The 23735-nt window shown below is 34.0% G+C and overlaps 2 protein-coding genes across 2 annotated transcripts in view; one reads left to right on the plus strand and one right to left on the minus strand.

Annotated features, from left to right (window-relative positions):
- LOC110451077 overlaps nt 1-2912 on the plus strand; it is a 45866-nt gene extending 42954 nt beyond the window's left edge. The window contains exon 4 of the mRNA XM_021498931.1: nt 357-2912. Coding sequence (XP_021354606.1) covers nt 357-607 — 251 coding nt within the window. The 3' untranslated portion in view covers nt 608-2912. The remainder of the gene's footprint in view (nt 1-356) is intronic.
- Nucleotides 2913-9845: 6933 nt separating this feature from the next.
- Nucleotides 9846-23692, minus strand: LOC110451078 (isoprenoid synthase domain-containing protein-like). Its single transcript, XM_021498932.1, has 10 exons — nt 23494-23692; nt 21478-21622; nt 20533-20693; nt 19932-20032; nt 19084-19233; nt 17650-17754; nt 15892-15937; nt 15523-15611; nt 14362-14655; nt 9846-11101 (listed from the first exon to the last, which is right to left on the minus strand). The coding sequence occupies exons 2-10, from the start codon at nt 21618-21620 to the stop codon at nt 11003-11005; spliced, it is 1188 nt and encodes a 395-aa protein (XP_021354607.1). The 5' UTR covers nt 21621-21622; nt 23494-23692; the 3' UTR covers nt 9846-11002.
- Nucleotides 23693-23735: the final 43 nt, after the last annotated feature.

Below are 23735 nucleotides of genomic sequence, written 5' to 3' on the forward strand. Positions count from 1 at the left end.
GCATTAATCTATTCTAATTGAGATAGTACGTTCTGTATTGTTTTGTGTGGAGTTTACACATGTTACATTTATTAAATACGATATAAATATATTATATGTTTTGTGTCCCGTTCATGTCTCAAGTTCACAATCTCCGGTACAATGTATTAATTCGCCGAGCTGGGAATTACCCGTCGGCAGCTCTGATCATCTCTCCAAGCTTCCGCTTTTGGGTAGGTGTCGTTAATATAGGGGTTAAAGACGCTGGTTGCATCAATCAGCTATACCGCTTTACCAACATGGAACTTTATCTTAGCTTCGTATGAGTATCAATTTAAGAATAAAGAAAGACTACAAAAATATTTTTCCGTTTACAGAGAATATAACCTCTGCAGTATTATGGATAGGTGTCAACGACAAGGACAGCGAGGGATCATGGGTATGGCTTAATGGGGCCAGCCTTATCACTGCCTACTTGCCATACTATCAACTCAACAACTACAGTGCCGGGTATCCGGGGAAAAAGAATAACGCCGACTGCGCCTGGATGTCTAAAAGTGGGGGGCTTGTTGATGATAATTGTCTCCTGAAAAATTCATATATGTGTGAGAGAGCAGACCTTGTTTAGTGTTATACGTTTAAATCATACGGAACAGGCCATTCAGGGATTCAATCTTATTTCCTGGAGCCTTCGAGCAATAGTCCAAGATAACGGACTATTTCCTTTTGATATTTTGATTGGGCGGAGATAGTCAGAACTACCTCATCATGGTCTCTGTGAAAACAATTGTACAAGATGTTCGGTTCGAAGTTCAATTGATATTTCCTGGTATACCGGAGAATATCCGCAATACTTTCTGCACACAGATAGAAAGATGATGTATTAGCTCTGTCTGCAATACTTTCTGCACACAGATAGAAAGATGATGTATTAGCTCTGTCTGCAATACTTTCTGCACACAGATAGAAAGATGATGTATTAGCTCTGTCTGCAATACTTTCTGCACACAGATAGAAAGATGATGTATTAGCTCTGTCTGCAATACTTTCTGCACACAGATAGAAAGATGATGTATTAGCTCTGTCTGCAATACTTTCTGCACACAGATAGAAAGATGATGTATTAGCTCTGTCTGCAATACTTTCTGCACACAGATAGAAAGATGATGTATTAGCTCTGTCTGCAATACTTTCGGCACACAGATAGAAAGATGATGTATTAGCTCTGCCAGTTCAACATTTCAATCTTCTTTCAAGCTGTAGGAGTGAATTGGCTATGAGGACTTAATATTTGTTCATAAACAATGTGTGTTTTAGATTTCACTTTATTATGTTACACACGAGGTGTGTTTTAGATTTCACTATATTATGTTACACACGAGGTATGTTTAAGATTTCACTATATTATGTTACACACGAGGTGAGTTTAAGATTTCACTATATTATGTTACACACGAGGTATGTTTTAAATTTCACTATATTATGTTACACACGAGGTATGTTTTAAATTTCACTATATTATGTTACACACGAGGTATGTTTAAGATTTCACTATATTATGTTACACACGAGGTATGTTTTAGATTTCAATTTATTATGTTACACACGAGGTATGTTCCGTCGGACCTCTGTGGCATCGCCTTCAGTAACGAGACAAACCGATTAACTTGCCGTAACTCGTGCCGAAATATATCCTGTCCAGAAAATATTTCCTTAAAGGTTTTAAATAGTCGTAGTTGATATTTGTATCGGCTCAGCGGCAGAGATAACACTTTTCATCCGTGTATAGTAAACATTGTGTATTTCTCCGATATACCAAAAATTAGTAAGTGTAGTGCTTACCAAACTCGGTGTGCGTTTTCATCACAGAGACCTTATGGAGGACGTTCAGACTATATCCGTCCCATCAAAAATGTTTATAAATAAAAGGTGATAGTTGTTTCGGACTATCCGATCAATGACGAACAGTATCACATTGGGCGAATTTGATTCTGGTGTGCTGGTCGTGCCAGAATTTGATGTAGATATTTGCTACCAGTTGTGAGTCAGCCGTAGTTGATAATATGGATTGAATATTTCTTTTCATGTTTAGTATACACGTGATAATTTGAATGGCAATACATACATTTAACATACATCCAAGTTATATGATATGTCATTTAGAATCTCTTCTGAAGAGGTATATCCATTATGATGTCATACTCATTATATAATAATATAGCGTTTGAGCTGACAGCAGAGGGTTTCCTAGTCCTATATAGTCAAATTAAAATCTGTGTAGCCTTGTATGTTGCAGCATAAGATTCTCGGGCAGAGTAACGGGTTGCTTATATGACATGGGACATATATATGAATTACAAAAGAAATGTAAAGATTGATGCTGTGCCTGCTCTTCCCTCATAAACATATAAGCACATACTATTTGATAAAAGTCAGTAAACAAATATATCATAAGATTGAGTTATCAAATTATGATGCGATGTCGCACATGCATATTGAAATACAGAAACTCGGTTGGATTAGAGGTTAGGGTTATCGGCCTGAATAATCATGTTAATGTAAAAACTTGGGTTTATGTGAGATGAAGACAGAAATTAATTGATAACTTTAACGCATAGCGTTATGCGAACATCTACTTAAAATAGCGTGAGGCTCTCACACAGATGAATGAAGGGGATTGCAGTGCTATCTGGGAGAGATTACTACCAATGACCGTCATATGTACCTTTGGACCGAGTAAGGGCCGACCCAACGACATCTGCTTGTGAACGTTTCGACGGAGATATTGGAAACATAACGACATACGGTTGTACAGATCTTTTCGAATCAGTTCAACTAGAAGCTATGCGTTTAATTACTGGCCTCAGACGAGGTACATCTCATCACATTCTGTATACTGAAACACAACTTGAAACATTACACACACGAAGACAAAATCACAAACTAACATTAATGTATAAGATTCTTAATAATTACACTGCAACTTATCTCGATAATATCATTCAACCATTTCTAAAATCTTCAGAAATAACAGATTCTTAAATATACCACAGACAAGATCTACCACTTATATTAATAGCTTCTTCCCTTCTACAATGGTAAATGGAATGCACTTGATAGCACTGTACGAGACTCTATCTCAATTTCATCTTTTATAAAGAAACTTAAAAAACTTTGATACATCCGTCTCAGAAACTTTTATTAACTGTGTTCCGAGGAAACTTCACATACTTTTAGGTCAGCTAAGAAATTTTAAAAGTGATCTTAACTGTGATAAGTTACAAGACCATCTGATTGATGATGCTTCCTGTGTATGTGGTGTACAGAGGGAAGATCTAATACATTTTTTCTTTCAATGTCCTCTGTATTCTAATATTAGGCATCATATTACCACTATTTATAATCTATACGGATATTTAAATCCGCACTGTTTAGTATATGGTATTAGTAATGCATCTGACCAATTAAATAAAACTATTCTTATACATGTTGACTCTTATATTAAATCATCAAAACGTTTCGTTACTTATACGTGCTAGATAAATTCCAAATGAATATTCATGTATTGTTATTATTATTGTTATTCAGGCAAGTTTTATCCCTTAAATAACGAGTATTAGACATAAGCTGGTGTGGGTGTGGGTGTGCATGAGTGTGAGAGGAAACGAATCACAACATTTTATATATTTAAGCATTGTACATAGCTACCGGAATTAGAAGACTGGTATAGGCAAAGCCTATTGTCTTATTCTTTTGTCAATACTGTTCTAATATCTTCTTTAATGTTAACTTATATGTTTGTATTATATATGTATTGTCAATAAAATACTTTTGAAATTGAAATTGTATAGTGTGTTTTCTTAACATTTGGACGGATTAATGGACGACGTTACGACATCCGGTTGTTCGATTGTTTTTAAACCATTGGAAGGAACTGACTGACCAATTTGTAAGACTCCGCAGCAAGATTTCTCAGACCGAATAAACTATGGATTACTTTGATCATTATTGGAAAATTAATAAGGGAACATTTTTAGTCAGTAAGATCGTTAAAAGTACAAAAGCTTACTCGATACTTGTCTATATTGCTATGATATCAAACCATGTTATTCTGCGTATACAAACATCTCTCTGCGAACTCCGGCAGTAGCTAAAATGTTCAACATTGGCTGATCAGATTATTAGAGTTTGGTTATGAGCAAAAACATACCTATATATTTATAAATATATATAAAGATGCGTATAATACAATTAATCTTGTTTCGTCTTATTTTTGAAAGAATGAAAGAGCAAATAAAATTGTATTCACTGGTTTTCAAGGGTATAAAGGTCACGTGTACTTTTTCAAAACTGTACCAAAGGTCAATTATTTAGAAAAACATAATATTATGTTCGCAACTATTTTTAGGTCGAGGTCATTTTCATTCTCAAACTTTGTCGGGCTCTATCCTAGGAAGCCACCAGCCAAATATAAAGATTACATACCTTTCAGTTCATCCGTAGAAGTCGTTTGAAGTGTTTGACACATTTGACCCTGAAAGTAGGTCAATGTCATTATCATTTCAAACTTTGTCGGGCTCTATCACACGAAGCCACCAGCCAAACCAACCTGTCGGTTCTTCAGAATTTGTTTAAAGGAAAAGTAGACGGATGACGGCCGCCGCACAATGACATAAGCTTATAATTGCCTTAAGGCAGGTGATCTAAAAGGTGCTAGTTAATTGAGGTAAAAGGTGACCCCAATACGGCTTGTTCTCGTTTCCCCCACTTTTTAAAATAACATGGGGGGAAGAATGTTGTTAGAAGGATTATAGTCTGTTTCTAAGTAGTATGGGCAGTATTTACCTGTGGTTACCCCTTCTACCTAAGGTGGTGTTTAATCATATTTAATTCAATAATACATTATATAAGTTTTTTCAGATTTGTAATGACAAATGTTAAAATTTAAATTATTTAGATATTAATCATATATATAAATATATATATTCAGTATTAAATATATCAATTTTGTAGTCCATGAGCTGCTGATATGATGAGATGAAATGTGTTATTTCATTTTCTAGTACTTTGAAAATATTAATATAAATAGTTATTTCATAATCTTTATTATTGTAACATTTAATAAGATGCCTACATTACCTTGTACAAAATGTAAGAATGTAATGTGTGACTAAGAGTGTGATGTTTAACAGTTAATTAATCAGTTAATTAATCAAAATTCCTAGATGTTATAAGTATCTTAAAACTATCATAAAAATCATTGAAGATCTATAATTATCCAAGCCAGCATTTCCATCCAGGTGCGCTAAAAGTGATCACAGTCTATGCTAATTACTGAGATGATGATGAGTGTTACCATTAGTTAAGCACTCCTTAATTTGTATCCAAGCTGATGATGAATATCCAAGCCAAATTGATTATATATAGCAACCATTCTGGGGCAGTCATATCCAACTATACAGCTCAAGCAGTATTACAGTGAATCTAGAATATCTACGCAAATTCTATTTTACGAAACTACGAGACTACTACCCACTACTAGACTACTACCCCTACTAGACTACGAGACCATAGCGAATGCACAGATTCAGGTCAAGTTTGTGAGAAACAAACGTCGCGGATGAAGTCTTGCATATAATGGTTACATTTATAGTGTTAAGAGCAACAGAGGTGACAGGACCCCCGAATTGTTTGTTGTTATGATGTATAACCTACAATGTTTATGGAATTGGGCTGCAAAATACTGATAGTGTCGCGAAAAGTATTTGTAATATGGACATATTTACACACTCGTTATATAAATTGAAACTAACCAGATATTTTCTTTATTTGTAAACTCAAATAATTCAGGAGTTCATACTCCTCACCTCCCATTTTGTTACAACAGTACTAGAGCAATGTGGATTTTCAATCAGCTTTACAATGCAGTGTAATTAATTTATGATTGGCCTACAGTATATATAACCAAATGTGGTGCAATTTAGCAATCACTTGTTTGCGTTATGTTAATCTTACAAGAGTATAGTGTTCAACTAAGCATACCGTCATAACGAGGTATATTACGACGTGTACGTATCCCGTAATTCAATATCGTTATCTCATTGTTACGACTGAAAAAGTATATAGAGGAGATATATATATGTACAAGTACTCGGCAGTAAAAGCGTATCGATCGTTCAACGGGAAGTAACTCATTGATTCTGTAACAGTTTTGGATTCGAATATGTTAATATTTGATATTGTTTTCTTCTTGTGGGTACCTTATATAATTTCTAGTATCAGTAACCTTAATGTTTGTCTAGCACCTATAACCTTCATGTTTTGTTTCGTATCAGTAACCGTAATGTTTGAAATACCACAATATTGTACCTTAATTCATAAGGTTCTGTCTAGCATCAGTAACTTTAATGGTTTGTCTAGCACCTATAACCTTCATGTTTTGTTTCGTATCAGTAACCGTAATGTTTGAAATACCACAACATTGTACCTTAATTCATAAGGTTCTGTCTAGCATCAGTAACTTTAATGGTTTGTCTAGCGCCATAACGATAATGTTTTTAACTAGAGCGTCTAATCTCGCCGCCGCCATTAATGCGTTTTCTTGTATCTTTTCTTTTGATTGTATCTCTAGTATTGCTAGCCTTCCTGGTTTGCCTTCTATCCCATACATTCACGGTCAGTCTGGTAAAGTGTCAATTAATGGTTTGTTTAATAATATTACTATTGTAATAGTATCCACTTTCAAAACAAGTAACGGATTGTCTAGTATAATTTAATTCAAATTCGTCACAGGAAAGTATGAAGTAAGGTAATCTTGAATGCAGGCAGACGGCATAGTATGAAAAGTTTCAGGGATCTGGCGCAGATTACAAAGAGTTTTTAAGGGGGAAACGTAGTAAAGTACCACTTGGTTAGGAGTTGGCACGGTACTGGTGTTATTTTTAAAATTAATTCGTTCTGGTTGTTCCCTTTTAAATTACTTTTTCTCAACGAAAACAAACTGAATCATAACAGCGTCTTTCCCTGGAAAAATCGTCGTCGATTTGTTCAGCATACATTTACATCAACAAAGAGAGTCGGCCAGACCCTTCATCTACGATTCAAGAAAACGATTTACTATCTTAAAACGAACATATACTGATTCTGTGTATGATATTTTGTATATTTCCCCCATACGTTACACAAGAAACACTGCATAGACCATTGTTAAATTAATATGACGGTGTGAGATATCGGGCTGTCGCCTCCAGGATATAATGAACATATCTGTCAACTGGTCAAACCACAGACATGTACTAAAATTATCAACAAATGATATATCATAGAAAAACTTTAATCAAGTTTAATTTTACATACAATTATTGCACTTTATATAAACCACCATTAAGAACAATTCACATATCTGGGCACAAAAATAAGCGCTCCAATCAATATAACAAAATATCTTAAAAGGTGGGGTCAACATTTGGCCCCCACTTTGATTTCCTTTATTATTTTACCATATGTAGATACATACAAATGATCAATAACTGCATAAATGATTATTCATAATTACTACTGATAACCGTAGCGGACCTCCTTGCATACCACCAGGTTGAGTGACGGGGGTATCCGAACAAAATGACCAATAAATATCACAGGCAAATGTTAATTTGGAAATGAATTATGATAGCGTATAGTGTATAAAATTACTGTTATTTTGATACTAAATATGTCATATCGGTAGACATGAAGTAAGCTTAGTGATACTTTTAATTGGAAAAACATGCAAACTTTTCACAAAATTTAATATAAAACTAACATTGTTAATTTGCCTTTATATAGTTACATTGGTAGTCTATATTTTAAACTTCTTTAAAAACTTCCTATATATGTATTTTGTTTACAGAATCATTTTTATGTAAAACCAAAACCGGTAAAGTACTTTTTCAGCATGCCAAACATGATCAATGCCCCATTTCACATAACCTTGAAGATTTGACTATCAATGTTTATTATGATAAATACCGATACATTTTCTGTTTTTGTATCATACTAAAACATTGTTTTATGTAAGGCATGTTTTCAAGTTATGTGCAGCAGTAATAACTCATGAATATATATTCTGTCATAGTAATCTTTCCTCTGGAGAACTTCTTTAGGTTTGAGATTGTGTTATAGACAAAGCTATGCAATTATCTAAAAATAAATAAAATAATCTTAATAACAAAAGTGTTATACACTTCATTATACCCCGAAACGAAGTTGGGGGTGGGGGGGGAGGGGGTGGGGGTATATTGAAATCAGCTTGTCTATCCGTTTATCTATCCACTGATTCTTAAGTAGAGGACCAATTTCAACGAAAGTTTCCAGATATGATAACTGACACCTGCAGTTGTGCATCCAGGTATTATTTTTTCATTCTGACCTTTTTTCCTCAATGTTATGGCCTTGTGTTGAAAAATCCTTGTCCGGACATGTCCTCCAAAACTAAGGGGTCAATTTCAACGAAAGTTTTCAGATATGGTTACAAGCACCTGATGGTGTGCATCCAGGAATTTCTTTTTTCAATCTGACCATTTTTTTTTTACCGAGTAATGGCCCTTTGTTGAAAAACACTTGTCCAGACAACTCCTCCAAAACTATGGGGCCAATTTCAACATAAGTTTACAGCTATGGCAACTGCCCCCTGACATTGTGCATCCAAGAAGTATATTTTCAATCCAACCCTTTAAAAAAGGCGTTATGGCCTTTTCTTGAAAAAAACTTTGTCTGTCTCATAAACATCTGGGCCAATTTCATGAAAGCTTGTTTTGCATCAGGGTAGTATTTGTTCATTTCGACCCTTTTTAAGGAGTTATTGCCCTTTGTTAAGAATCTGTCTTGATAATTCTTCCTTAACTACTAGAAAAAATTAAGCAAAAATGGGTCATCTAGGCTAACAAGATGTGGTATGAAAGGATGTTTTAGCATAGGGAGGGAGTACAAGAAGTATTCCAGTGACATATATACATACATAATTACTGGTGGGAAGCTATGGATTAATTTGCAATGCTTTGCCTTAGTTAGCCTTTAGATTACAGTTTTGGTTTATATAGGAGCGGAGGTATTAGTTAATCTTTGGCTTACAGTTCTATTTATTATTGTTGTTACCTTTTGACCATTCATTAAACAAAATATGAATAGGGATATTACACTATTTTATATCGTTATCTCTAAACAAATAAAGCAAGGAAAGGTACCCTTGTCTGACAAAACAAACATTTCGGCACATTTGGTTTTTGTGACCTTGAACAAAGGTCAAGGTCATCAAATTTAAGAGCACTTAAACTCATTTACATGAACAACCTACTTACCAAATATCAACACCCAAGGACCTTTAGTCATGAAGAAACACAAGTTAAAGGAAATGTGGAAAGAAAGCTATGGTGGGTTTTTTTAACCAAAAGTACATGTAGTATACAACAAATTTACCGGTTTTCATTTTTTTTGAAATTCCTGATGTTGAAAGATATTATTGGTAGTCAACTTTTTAAGAAGTAAGAAAAATAGGCTAGTTTTAGAACTATATGAATCAACGTGTCAAAACTGGAAAATTTCTCATTAGAAATGAAATTTCACACATTTTTCTGCTTAATTCTTAAATAAAAAGAAAATTCTTTATTGTAATAGTGTAATATTCGGTATCAAAATAACAGTTGAAATACGTTGCACACGATGATGATATAATTTTATAATAATTGTGCCATTTAAATGCTCTAGGAGGAATTGTATTACTGCACATTTAACACCCTCACAGGTGTAAGTCAAGGAGGTCCCATTTATCATCAAATACATTCTGAAACTAACTGTTCCTGATTTAAGCTTCCTATACCCATACTTTTTTTGATTTATCTTGTTTTGAAATTCCAAGTGGGGGCCGACGCTAATGTTAAATCTCCATAGGTGTTGACCCTACCTTTGTAATATTACCCCATTCAAAGAACACAGATTTGCTCATCAACTAACACATAAGTTCTCTTTTATATAAAGTAATTGTTCTTGCAAACGATAAAATATCTCTGCTACACAAATGCCTCATTAATGTAAAAATATATATACATTTACAGTGGGTTATAGGTATATTACATTATGAGTCTTCACAACTTAAACGTTGTCCACGTAAAATGAGATTGCACCATCCTTTTCATATTTCATCATTTTGTTTTCAAACACATAGAGCATTGCATTGTAATAAAAACATGTCAAACATGGTTTCTGTTCAGTGACGTTATGAGTAATGGACAAAAGTTGCAAATTGCTCAAAGAAGTGTGTTTTCAGCCAACTTTCAAACATCATAAATATTTCAAAAGGCTTCGTGATATGGAAACCAGCAACCAATCATTATATGTGAGCGAATTAGCTGAGCATTAAAGTGGAGTGAGGAATTTTAGTTGTTTCCCTGGAATCCAATAGTTACTTCAAACATCTACATAAACAATTAGCTTTGAGCTCCTGGAGTGCAAGAATAATAGAATCTCCTGGAGTGCAAGAATAATAGAATCTCACGGAGTGCAAGAATAATAGAATATCATGGAGTGCAAGAATAATAGAATCTACCTTGAGGGTGTGACAGAGAAATCTCCTACCCGAGGGGTGATTTGTTTGGTTGTTGAACCAAAGGCTCTGCCTAGGGTTAGACACCCAAAAACAATCATCCCGAGGGTTGGATAGTTCTCTGTAACACCCTCAAGGTAGGGTATGATTATTTTTCACCCATCCTATTATTTCAGCCACAGCTCCACCGACTGTAGTCTGCCATGTATGTAAACAAAAACACATGCGGGGTATGCATATCGTCATTCACTTTTGATTACGTCACAATTACCGATGATGCATTTTAATGACGTCACAATTGAACAGTGAGGTATGTTGATCGAAGGCCAGATAGGTCTGCCTGTCCATTATCAGATCTCAATCCATACAGTGTGAGGTATGTTTATCTAAAGCCAGATAGGTCTGCCTTTCCATTATCAGATCTCTGTCCATAGAGTGTGATGTCGCTCAATCAAAGGCCATGTAGGTCTGTCCAGCCATCACTGGGTCTCTTGTCCATATAACACTCGCCACCATTTCTGAGACAACGGCTACACTGGCTTTGGTCTGAATAGAAAATAAAATATGATTTAAATTGTTGACCCAGTGTAGTTCTGATTACTTCATGTGATCTACTTTACTTTAGTGAGTTGTTTTATAAAAATAAACAATGTTCAGAACTAAACTGTGAACACCTTCACCTAAACAGCAGCTTTTATAGAAAAGTACATTATATGAAGTCAATATGGTAGAAAGCAATCTATTAATACAACTTAAAACATGGCTGTAACACCATCTATTGTTCTTGTATGAAGTATAGTTGAGGCAAATCTACTATTATCACCTACTACTGTGGACTAGTTACATTTTACCATGAACTATTCCACAGTAAAACCATGAACTATTCCACAGTAAAACCATGAACTATTCCACAGTAAAACTATGAACTATTCCACAGTAAAACCATGAACTATTCCACAGTAGAAGGTGACAATACAAGAATTTTCTAAACCTGGGAGTAAAATATAATACAAGACATGAAGTTAACAGTTTGATTTTTTTATTTTAATCAATGTCTCAATTGAAAAAACAAATTAGCACTGTATCCAGTTATCTGTCAATTAAATCAACGTTTATTTGTACCCTGAAAAGGGAGATAACTTTATTATGAGCATTTCAGTTTCAATCGTTACTGAATACCAGCAATAGTTTCACACAGGGTATTCTCCTGATACTCTGATCCTTTTTCTTATTTATCTCTGTTACAAATCTCCCTAAACTGGCATCAAGATCTTTATCAAGCATAAACAAAAGCTTCCTGCGACTTATAAATCAGCTTTCCATGCCTAAAATGTTGGGCTGTTCAATCAAATATTGCAACGGTATTACTGATATCACCTTATATTTGTATCCTCTGTTCGGAAATTTTGGCAATCAAAATAAGTAATAACAAGAATATCAAAGGCTTAAAAGTACTTGAATCTGAACAACCTATTTTACTTTCACAATATGCAGACGACACATCTATAATTCTGGACAGATCAGAAACATCACTTAGAGAATCTATAAAAGAATTGAAATACTTTGAAAAAATATCAGGATTAAAAATGAATTTGGGAAAAACAGAAGTAGTTTTGATAGGGAGTAAAAAATATAGTGATGAGGTTATGGCTAATGAATTGAATTTACAGTGGGGGCATACAAGGTTTACATTTCTTGGCATTGATTTTCATGTTTATCTACATCGTATTCCAAAAATAAATTTTGATAAAAAAATAGTAAAACTTAAAGCTCTGATGAAGACTTGGAGTAGGAGAATTCTTACACCAATAGGGACAATAAATATAATAAAGACTATACTAATTTCTCAATTTAATCACTTATTTATCGCTTTACCAAATCCTGATAATACATTTGCCAAAAGGATGAATACAGAAATATATAACTTCCTCTGGAATAGTAAGATTGATAAAATTAAAAGAGATGTAATTATTAAAAACTTTTCTGATGGTGGTCTCAAAATGATTCATATTAAATCATTTATAGACTCATTAAAACTAACTTGGATTAGAAGATTACTCTCAACAACAGGAACATGGCAAATTATTTTTAATTCAACTTTTGATAAAAACCTTCTTGTAAATTATGGATCAGACTATATTTCCTTTTGTCATAATAACTACAAAAATCTTTTCTAGAAAGATGTCTTTCTTGCATGGAAAAATCTTACTATTCTTGAGGAAAAATATACAGATACAAAACAGATCTCTGACATGCCTATATGGTTTAACGAAAAAATCAAAATAGATACTAATAGTGTTTTATATAAGGACTGGAATAGGAAGGGAGTTGTAGTAGTTAATGACTTAAAAAAGGATAACAACAACTTCTTCAGGTTTTTTGAACTAAGAGAAATATGTGGTTTTAGAGCAATTTTTTTACGATATCATGGAATTGTTACAGCTATAAAGGAGCTTTGCAGTCGGTGTAACTTGACTCATCCAAAAATAGACTATTCTTTTATTCCAAGAAAATTACAAATATTTGCTAAAAAACAAAAAGGTAAAAAAGATTTTTATAATGTGCTTAGTAAAAGTGAAATAATTGCAAGTGGAACAAAAAAATGGGATGAACAATTTGAATTTGATAAAGGTGATTGGAAAATGATTTTAAAACTCCCTTTTTCTGTCACAAAAAATACAAAATTGCAATGGTTCCAATTTAGGGTTAATCACCATAGTCTAACAACAAATTTGTACTTATTTAAAGTATTTAGACAGTCCTTATTGTAACATTTGTAAAACAGAAATTGATACGATAGAGCATACGCTATGGAACTATGAAAAAGTTCAAATTTTACTTGTTAACTTAGAAAATTTGTTGAATTCACTGTTCATTCCATTTGAATTTAATAAGAAATCTTTTCTTTTTGTTACATATCGTCAGAATGCAATAAACAGAAAAGTGGATAATATGATCATCTTTACAATAAAACAATATATCTACAAATCAAGGTGCCTCAAGAACGAACTCTGCATTATTGCCCTGAAAAATACACTAACAGATACATATACAACTCAAAAATACATTGCTAGAAGAAAGGGAGAAAGCTACTTAAACCAGTTTCAAAGAGAATGGGCCAAATGGCCAAACTTTTTTTGAAACACCCAAACTTGAAATGACGACTGATTTACCATAAGTAACTTATCAATTTATAAATATAATTGTTATATTGAGTAAATGTAAATATTGATTACACTCACACCGACAGCTAGGTTACAGAGAAATTCAAAATGTAATACCAATTTTCAACAATCCTACCTTTCCTTTCTGATATTTGTATTGGTGTTTGTATGATAATGAATGAGTGTGTGTGTCTTTATATATATGTTTGTGTTATGTCATTATATGTTTATATATTGTAACTGTATTGTATACTAATGTAAAAATTTGAAAAAAAAATAGAAAAAAATTGGAAACGGGCCTCGAACTGTCCATTATCTTGATTATTCCATGGTTTTCGGTGTTTGTCCTATATGTATTACCAGGAGGTTTGAAATTCCCTTCCTTCAAAAAAAAAAGCCTCAGTAACAGGTTAAGGATAAAGAAGTTCTGATAATTCAACAATTATGCAGTTGACGGCATGGGAGACATAACGCATTCCTATTACAGCAAGGAACTTAGAATTCCCCAGCGCAGTTCAAGTTAAAACCCCAAAACATTTATAGCGAATCTCTGGAGACTTACATCCACTACAGTCTACATGAACTTCATTTCTATCTGTTTTCATGCTTACAATAGCTTACAATATATTTATCAAATCTTACCTCACTCAAAACAAAATAGACCAGCAGATGTTTCTTCCTCCAAGATTTCGTTTTCCCCTGCATAGCTTCTCTGACCTTTCTACAGCAGTCCATAACTTTATCCTCTGACCGTATCACATGAACTATGACTTTATCCATAAAAGGTGTGCGGGCCACAATGCCGTCCTTTTTTTGTTCCTCGTGGTGATTTTCTGTGTACTCTGTGATTACATCACAGTCAAACTGGGTGTAGTAATACACAGTACAGTTTGTGTCCACAAGGTCACATGTCTCCATAGAATCGCAAACAGTCATCTACAAGACAACAACCTCACAACATGAGATGGTTTATCAAACTCTGATCTCCTGGCATGGCACTTTAATGTTTATAGCTATATGTTCTGTTTGGACACACAGCAATGGTGTCAACCTCTGTAACCTCCAATCAGGGAGTATCATTCCACATTTCCAAAGAGGAAGAAAGTGTGTGAAGCGCAAATGAAATTGCTTTGCTCAATTTATCTTTCCCTTTTTATGTATCAAAATAACTCCAAAAAACATTCATTTGATTCAGACACACCTGTTATGATCATTACACACACCCTGCAGTAACTAGGAGATCATTTGACCACAGAATGTAGATTTTGAGTTTGTGTGAGTTTTGACTTGAATGAGGGAGTTTCAAGGAGATAGGTAATTTTCGGTCAAAATGAAGGAGTCTCCCTCCTTATGAGAGATGTTCGACAGCTATGAAAAGTAAACTTATAAATCATGCAAAATTAATATAAAAATCTCAAAGTTACGTCAATTACAGACTTTGAGAAGAAACACAGTTTAACATTGTAATTTAGCGATAACAATACTTGTAACCTACTCATGATTTTTGAAGGTTTGATGAAACTTCTCTTTCAAGTTAATAATAGATAATGATATAAAAATTGAAAGAAAAATCTATGACCAAAGATCGTCGAAATCTTATGTACGAGACATGTTCAACAAATCAAGTGACTAGGTCATTATAAATCACACATGGTAACCATTGTTTCAAATTGGCAATTCAAATTTGTATGATGAAAAGTAATTTGAATGTTTCATCATTTGTCTGATATATACAAAATTTGGTTGATGTGAATATACATTTAAAGGTGTTTGCATAATGTGACAATATTTGTCTGATGTTACCTTCAGATGCCGAGCCGCGAAGTCCTGTTGTAGATGTGTGACAAGATCTCTGTCGCAGCACCCAACCACCTGAACTTGTAACTCATTCTCTGGAACATAGATTGATTACAAGGTTAATAGATATTTGTCTTTCTGATGGTAGAACAATCCATAGGATTGAATGGTGGCTCTCATTGTACACTGACACTGTTTTGTTTATCTTGAGCAATCCATTTCCAATCATTTATGTTAATGTTTTTACAATCAGATTTAAACATAAGTCTACATGTAATAATATGTGTAACATTAACACAGTTATTGTTTACTGTCTGCCCACAATCACATTATCACTGGGACAATATCTGCCCTCCTACTGTGAATCACACATACCTTTCAGCATCCCTTCTGCAGCATACAAGTCTTTTCTTAAAGTTACCTACCAATACAATAACTTCAAGAGCTGAACATTTTATTTTCATATAATTAATCTGCTATAGTGCTAACTAGAACTGTAAGCCAAAGGCTAACATATACACCCGCTCCTAGATATGATATCAGAACTGTAAGCTAGAGGCTTACTAAGCATTGCAAAGCAATCCATAGTCTCCCACAAGTAATGATTTCTTTATTCACTGAGCTGTACACTTATTTAAGTATATAGGTCACTGACATACTTTCTATACTCTCTCCCAATGCCAAAACATACTTGCAAACCAGATCTTGTGAGCCCGGATGAACGTTTTTTGCTGAAATCGTCCTAGAAATTAAGGAAGAGATGCAAGGACATTTGTTTTTAACAAAGGGCCATAACTCCTTAAAAAGGGTCAAAATAAAAAAAATAGTACCCTGATGCACGACAATAGGGGGTAATTATCATATCTGTAAACTTTCATTTAAATCGGCCCATTAGATTAGGAGAAGTTGTCAGGACAAGAATTTTTCAACAAAGGACAATAACACCATAAAAAGGGTTAGAAAAAATAATACCTAGATGCACAACATCAGGGGGTAGTTATCATATCTGAAAAGTTCTGTTGAAGTTGCCAATCTTGGCAGTGTTGTCTGGAGAAGTTTTTTTTCAAAAAGGGGCCATTACTCAGTAAACAAGAGTACCGCGGGGTGGAACAATATACGCCCATCAAATGCCATATAATGTTATATACTTTCTAACATTGAAATAATATCTGCATCATTCTAAGAGTGGTTAGCTGACATGCTATAAAAAATGTAGGAGGAGATCTCCGGACAAAAAATCAAATACTGAAATGAACAAAGGGCAATAACTTTAGGAAAAATTGTCGAATGAAAATTCTTTTAAGGGAGACACAACTTCATATCATGATTATAATGTATACCAAGTTTCAAAGAGATCGGGAGAAAAATGTAGGAGGAGATTGCCGGACAAACAAAAGTTCACGATGGACGGACGGACAACCCCATACCATAATACTTCCGTCAAATTTGACTGGCATATAAAAAGGGTCAGATTGAAAAAAAGATACCTGGATGAACAACATCAGGTGGTAGTTATCATATCTGAAAACTTTCGTTAAAATTTGCCCTGTAGTTTTGGAGTTGTCGAGACAAGGATTTTTCAGAAAAGGGCCATTACTTTGTAAAAAAAGGTCAAAAAGAAAAAAATAATACCTGGATGCACAAAATGATACCTGGATGAACAACATCAGGTGCTAGTTATAATATCGGGAAAGTTTTGTTGAAATTGGTGCATTACTTTAGAAGGAGTTGTCCGTCCATCCATCCATCCAGACACACAGACAGACACACAGATAGACACACAGACAGACACACACATGGAGTGATATGGTGAAATTCTAGTTTTAGTAACAGTGATCTTAACATTTGATCAATTATATATGTCCATATTCAAATTGTCTTGGTCATATCAAAGGTCAATATACCTGTTAAGTTGCATCAAAATCTTTCTAGAAATAAACCACAATACCTCCTGCTTTGTGTAGCAGGCAGTATGATAAATATAAAAAGAACTTGACTGCATCCATACATGGTATAAAATATTAACCTCATAAATAATTTGCATATGGGAGATTTATTATCTAGAAATCAATGCTGGATGGGCAGATTTTAGTAGAGGCATAGGATATTACCTTCCTGGTAGTAACTGCTTACCTTCCAAAGGTTGTGAGGACCTTCTATTAATCTAGCCTTTGTCCCCGCATATTTCAATGCCAGATGGAGACATTCTGTACCAAAGTCAAAGTCATGATCTGTCGCCTGAAACACAAAACAATGAACAAGTTTAACCAAAAGTGGTGTCCCCTTAATATCTAAGAAAAAAGCTTTTAATATCAATTGCATATCCGGGTAAACTTACAACCCGTAAAGAATTAATTAAAGCATGAAGGAAGATTTGTGGTATTTAAGTAAATAACAGGCGTACATGTATGTATTATATCTGTCTTGTGTATGTGTTATGTTGATAAGTATGATTATTGGTTTATTTGTATGTGTAGATGGTAAATACATAATTATTTACTGTAATAGAAAGGATGGATGTATCCATATATTAATGTCTTAATATAAAGAATGTTTGCAAAACCTATATGCTATCAGGCATTTGAAGATGTGTGTGTATGGGTACGAGTGTATGTGTGTACAATTATGTGTGGTATATATGTATGACTCAAGTAATATATTTGTCATTTCGAGTGTGTGTATGATGTATTTATGAATACATAATATGTAGTTAAATTTCACATAATTGTACACTGTTTATGTTTTTGTGTTTATGTATATAGGTCTAAATTGCTAGGTACATTAGTATTTGTACTCTTTTTTTATTTCCCCAGACATTCCTTCTTAAACTAATCCAAATTACACATAAAAAAAACATCATTCAAAGTACATGAATTCGGTTTTATCTTGTTTAAATTTTAGGACAATATGGCAATCCCAAATCAATAAAGCAGAATTTTTGGCATGTAAATGAATTTATAAATATAAAAATACCGTTCAATATTTGAATATATAAAGAAGGAATGGTTGATGTAATTTAATATATCAATTTAATCAAATCAAATATTATTGTTATTGTAATGAATGAAATATACGTATGAAAGAATGAATGATTTTGAATTTGAGTATGAAAGAATGAATGAAAAAGAAAGAGAGAATGAAGAGAAAGAGGCCTTTTGCATGAGGCTATATTATGTAAGAGGGATGATTCCGGGGCACCCCAACCCTGGCATCCCTCCCAAAGATGCTGGGGGAATAAAACAATTTGAACCTTAAGACTCTTTAATATGTGATCACATGTAATCTATTTAATCGAAGGGAGATAATAATTTAATGAGAAAAAAGCCAGCTCACTTGGTTAGTTTTCTTTTTCCTTAAAGTAAATCATATTCAGCAGGGAATTTTTTTTAACTTTAGTCTGTTTTTTTTTTAATAAACCAAGAGCAGGGAAACTCCTAATTTTACACTTAATAAGTGACAATTATTTGATTTGATTTGATACAAAACCCTATGCCTTTAATTTACTGAATTCTTGCATGAAATCAATGTTTATTTTGCCTCAATATATTTAAATACTGATTACGAAACCTTTTCATATGCAGACAGAATAACAGAGAAGATGAATCCTTGTGGCATCTCACTAGCACAGTATCTGTTCCGGTCCAGTGACTCCTCTAGGTACCCACACCCATCAGAGGAGATCACTGTTGAAATCAGCGGACGGTGAACACCTGCTGCCTGAAATAAACAAGTACCATACCCAATGTTTTTTCCTTTCACAATAATGCAACATTTACAAACTATTTAAATAATACATAACAGAGTACATCTGTACACAGTCCCCTATGTAATTACAAAACATACCTAAGATATGGAGTTAAAATGATATAACAATTAGTCATAAAACAATACAAAAGCACATAACAAAAAGATTGGTCAATTGTTTAGTTACTTGGCTTAAAATATGAAATACAGGGCAATTGGAGGTTATTGTTATTTATAAGCTTGGAACGGAGCAAAAGTTTGCAAACGTTTATTTCCAAGGGCAAATCATTAAGTGATTATAGCTTTATACTTCAGAGCACCGCATTTCTTTGTGAAACAAAAATATCAGCTCCAACCATTTAAACGTCATCAATGAAAATTATCACTTATTGGTCAAAGGGACTTTTTATTCATTGATCTTCAACTCATAACCCATAATATCTGTTTCATATTTAAATACAAGTTTTCTTATGTCATGAGGATGAGAACCAAAAGTTACAGCATGCTCAATACACCATGCTTTATACACCATTCTAACAGCACTTTGGGTCATAATCATAAGTGTAAGTGTACCAGGTTTTAGCCCATTAACCCCCCAGGTACACATTTTTATCACTCATTACCATCAAAACAAATAAATTCAGTTGTATGTTTTATCTTGTAGAACGTACCCCTGTCTCTTTGGAAGCCTTGGCTACTTCCTGTATTGTACTTGCGTCAATAAACAGACGTACAGCGTCATGAATTATTACCACATCGGAGGGCTCCAAGACTACAACCAAAAAATACTTTAGACCTGTTACCTTTTATTAACAAATACAGCACATGGCTGGTTGGCTATTATAAGTTTTAAATTATCAACCAATAGTTATTGTGTTACTTTCTGTCGCTGAAATGAAGAACAACCACTATTCTGAGTTTGCATTTCAAGTGTAACTCAATTATCAAAATGCACAAAAAATAAAAACGTTAACCATTAAAACAAATTACTCCTGTACAATACTGTGAGATTTGTACAAAGTGAAGTTAGTACTGTTTAGTTTCAGGTACTTAATTAGATTATAATGAATATGTCTTTGAAGTAAATTATATTGCAGCACTAATACAGCTTAATGATATATAGTTGTCTGAGATAAGTAGACCGTCACTCTTACAGTATCTGAAATGTCAGCATTGATAATAGAGTAGCAGTAACATAACACTGTCAAAGACAGTTTTGTAGACTTCCATGTTAATTCTTAGGGTTTTGGACTCCCGTTTGCTACTCCACACCTGATTTAAGGGTCTTTACTCCATTGTATATGGATCTGTGACGGGTTTGGGCTCCCCTGACCACCATTATTTTGCTGTAGCCGTGACTCTCCACCAGTTCCTCCATATAGTCCATGTAGGGTTGGGACACTACCACAACAATGTGCTTCACACAGCTCAGTCTGTACACAAACCATAGATAAGGAATCAAATGATAATTCTATATGCATGAAAAAGGCCCAGCAAGTCTCAGCACTTGCCTTGACCATTTTAAATGTTGTAGCCTTGAAGGTTTGTTAAGCATTCTCCCTGCACCCTAGAGGAGTTATAATTTACCACTGAACAATTTCTGTGTGAAGCTGATGAATTAGAAGAGTTTAAACATATTTGAGCACTGTCACATTGAAAGTAGATCAAGGTCAATAATTTGAAGAAACTTTAAAAGTGATTCACCCCAGGCATTTATTGTACAGATGATATGATGCAAGGCCTCCTAAAAGTTGACAAAAGATTCACAGTAATTTTAAGGTACCTGAGACAGTCTGGTAAATATTCTTTTGTTATGAGACATTGCAATTTATTATAGACACATGTACCTGTGGTATTGATGGAGTGTGTAGAGAGACACTGTATCTGTGGAGTTCATGGAGTGTGTAAAGAGACACTGTATCTGTGGAATTCATGGAGTGTGTAGAGAGACACTGTACCTGTGGAATGCATGGAGTGTGCAGAGAGACACTGTACCTGTGGAATTCATGGAGTGTGTAAAGAGACACTGTATCTGTGGAATTCATGGAGTGTGTAGAGAGACACTGTATCTGTGGAATTCATCGAGTGTGTAGAGAGACACTGTATCTGTGGTATTCATGGAGTGTGCAGAGAGACACTGTACCTGTGGAATGCATGGAGTGTGCAGAGAGACACTGTACCTGTGGAATTCATGGAGTGTGCAGAAAGACACTGTACCTGTGGAATTCATGGAGTGTGTAAAGGATGATAGGTCTGTCCATCACGGGACAGAACTGTTTGGGCATGGAACTCCCAAAACGCTCCCCAGTTCCCCCAGCAGGTAGGACCACACTAACACTAACATCATCAGTGTCAGACATTGCTGGAAATAGAAAACAATATAACAGTGTTACAAAGGTCAAAAATGTTTCTAGTCACTATAAGTTTATAATGAAGGTGGTCACTCTCTAGTATGGCAATTTTCTGAATTTCACCATGAATGTTGACATACAATTTATTTCTTATAAATTTGCAAGGATATTAAAACATATATATACACAAACTTATAAATAGAGCATTAAGAAAATATATGCATGTATATATATTATACTTGGTACAATTTTGACAGGTACGTGTAGTGCAAATCTTAAACCTTCAAATCAATATTCATACACCAGCGTATATGATGTATGTATATATTGGAGGCAAGGCATAATGTTGACCCCTGATCTAGCCCGACATTAAATATTTCACCGATCCCATATACAAGTATCCATCACAGCGATTTTAAACATCTTAAGTTGTTTTTTATGCCACAGTAGACCTTTTAATTTACAGTAATTAACAGGTATAAATTCCAAATTACACTCAAGGTGAAGGCACTGAAAAAATTGGTCAGACAACAGAATTTAGCTCAGGGTCAGACTTTTAACACTGAATAATTATATATGTCTATAATAAATCTAGTATATTTGGAGAGAGAGAGAACACCAAAGAAGTATAATTAATCAATGCAAAGATCTGGACTGGGTCGCAAATATTTTGGTTGATTTGTGTTAATGTCATAATTATAAGAGTTCCGACATCCAGATCCAGGTGTAACAGGGAAATATGTGTTATCAAAGTTTTACTTTCTTAACACAAACAATGTATGTATTAAACGTGTCGCAACGTTTCAAGACCGACTGCACTCATGCAGTCACAGCTTGACAAAGGGACCAGTTGGTCTTGAAATGTTGCGACACGTTTAATATGTACATTGTTTGTGTATAAAATAAAACTTTGGTATATCAACATATTTCCAAACTGATGAATCTAATTGAAGATAAGGGAAATGTATGTTTATGTTATATGACTTTGAATTGATTTTTAAAATTATGAAAGGTCTTGGTGTGAGGTACCTAATTAGATGGTTGTGTGGTAGATGAAAGAATGTGGTGGAGGACACTTTATGTTTGCGTGTTAACCTGTATGTAAGAATGTGCGGGATTTGAGCCATACACTTCCATAATCTAGACAGACTGTCTCTTAACTAAATATTAAGCAACCTACATGCTATAGCTAGTGGTCACTGGGGATTGACCCAGCCTATTATTGCTGACAACATTATGGACTTATAATAAAACGTACATTGTTTGTGTAGAAAGTAAAACTTTGATATCACATATTTCCAAACTGAATCTTATTGAAGATAAGGTATAACCCCTTTATAATGTAGCGTTAAATTGTAAATCTACTTTTTTAAGTTGGTATGATCTATGTAATCAATGAGCTAGAGATTTTGAAGTCCTTCAGCCAAGTGAGTAAAAATTGGAGTAAAATCAGTGTATCATTGTCAACTTTTACAGCAAAAGATTCATTTAGTATAGACACGGAATTAGATTTCAACCTATTTCCATTTTAGCATCAACTTGATAATTTTCCAACATCAATATACATGTATGTTGCTTAGTACTTTTAAGTCTCTATAATGGAGTATGTTTTTTTCTCAAAATAGACTATTTGTGGAAATGATGCTTTTGTAACCTCTTATCGTATGTGAATCGGAGGTTAGTACAAATGGGGTCAAGCATGGTTAGCTTAACACAGACTGGTGTTAATGATGCTGAAACAAAAATCACATTCCATATTTTTTCACAAACATCTCAATAGCTTAATAGGCCATTTTGGATATGGTCTGATGAAGTCTACAATAAAGGTGTAGAGCTGAAAAGCTCTCCAAAAACAGATAGTACCGAACTTAGTTAAACTGACCGTGTTTTCTCGATATGTAAATATCCAGGAAAAAAAGGATATTTCAGCATCTAACGTCAGCGCTTTTATAAATTAAGTGGGCCATCACTAGAAAAATCAATATTCCTTTTCCGATCACAAAGAAGCAATCAAATTTTAAGCGATTATGTATACAGTATCGTTTAGAATATGTTTAAAACTGTTACAGTGTGGGACCGGAAATAGGTTTTCTTCTTCTTTTCATGTCAACATATTTGATTGGT

Source organism: Mizuhopecten yessoensis, unplaced genomic scaffold (assembly GCF_002113885.1).
Source record: "Mizuhopecten yessoensis strain PY_sf001 unplaced genomic scaffold, ASM211388v2 scaffold5789, whole genome shotgun sequence".
Taxonomy (NCBI): Eukaryota; Metazoa; Mollusca; class Bivalvia; order Pectinida; family Pectinidae; genus Mizuhopecten; species Mizuhopecten yessoensis.

Excerpts from the sequence above, each read along its gene's own strand:
- LOC110451078 (XM_021498932.1), bottom strand. The coding sequence starts at position 21,620 with ATGTCTGACACTGATGATGTTAGTGTTAGTGTGGTCCTACCTGCTGGG. Across the intron at positions 17,755-19,083 it reads TTCTGTCTGCATATGAAAAG|GCGACAGATCATGACTTTGA; the intron begins GTTTCGTAATCA and ends TTTGTGTTTCAG. Across the intron at positions 11,102-14,361 it reads TCTATTTTGTTTTGAGTGAG|ACCAAAGCCAGTGTAGCCGT; the intron begins GTAAGATTTGAT and ends TTTTCTATTCAG.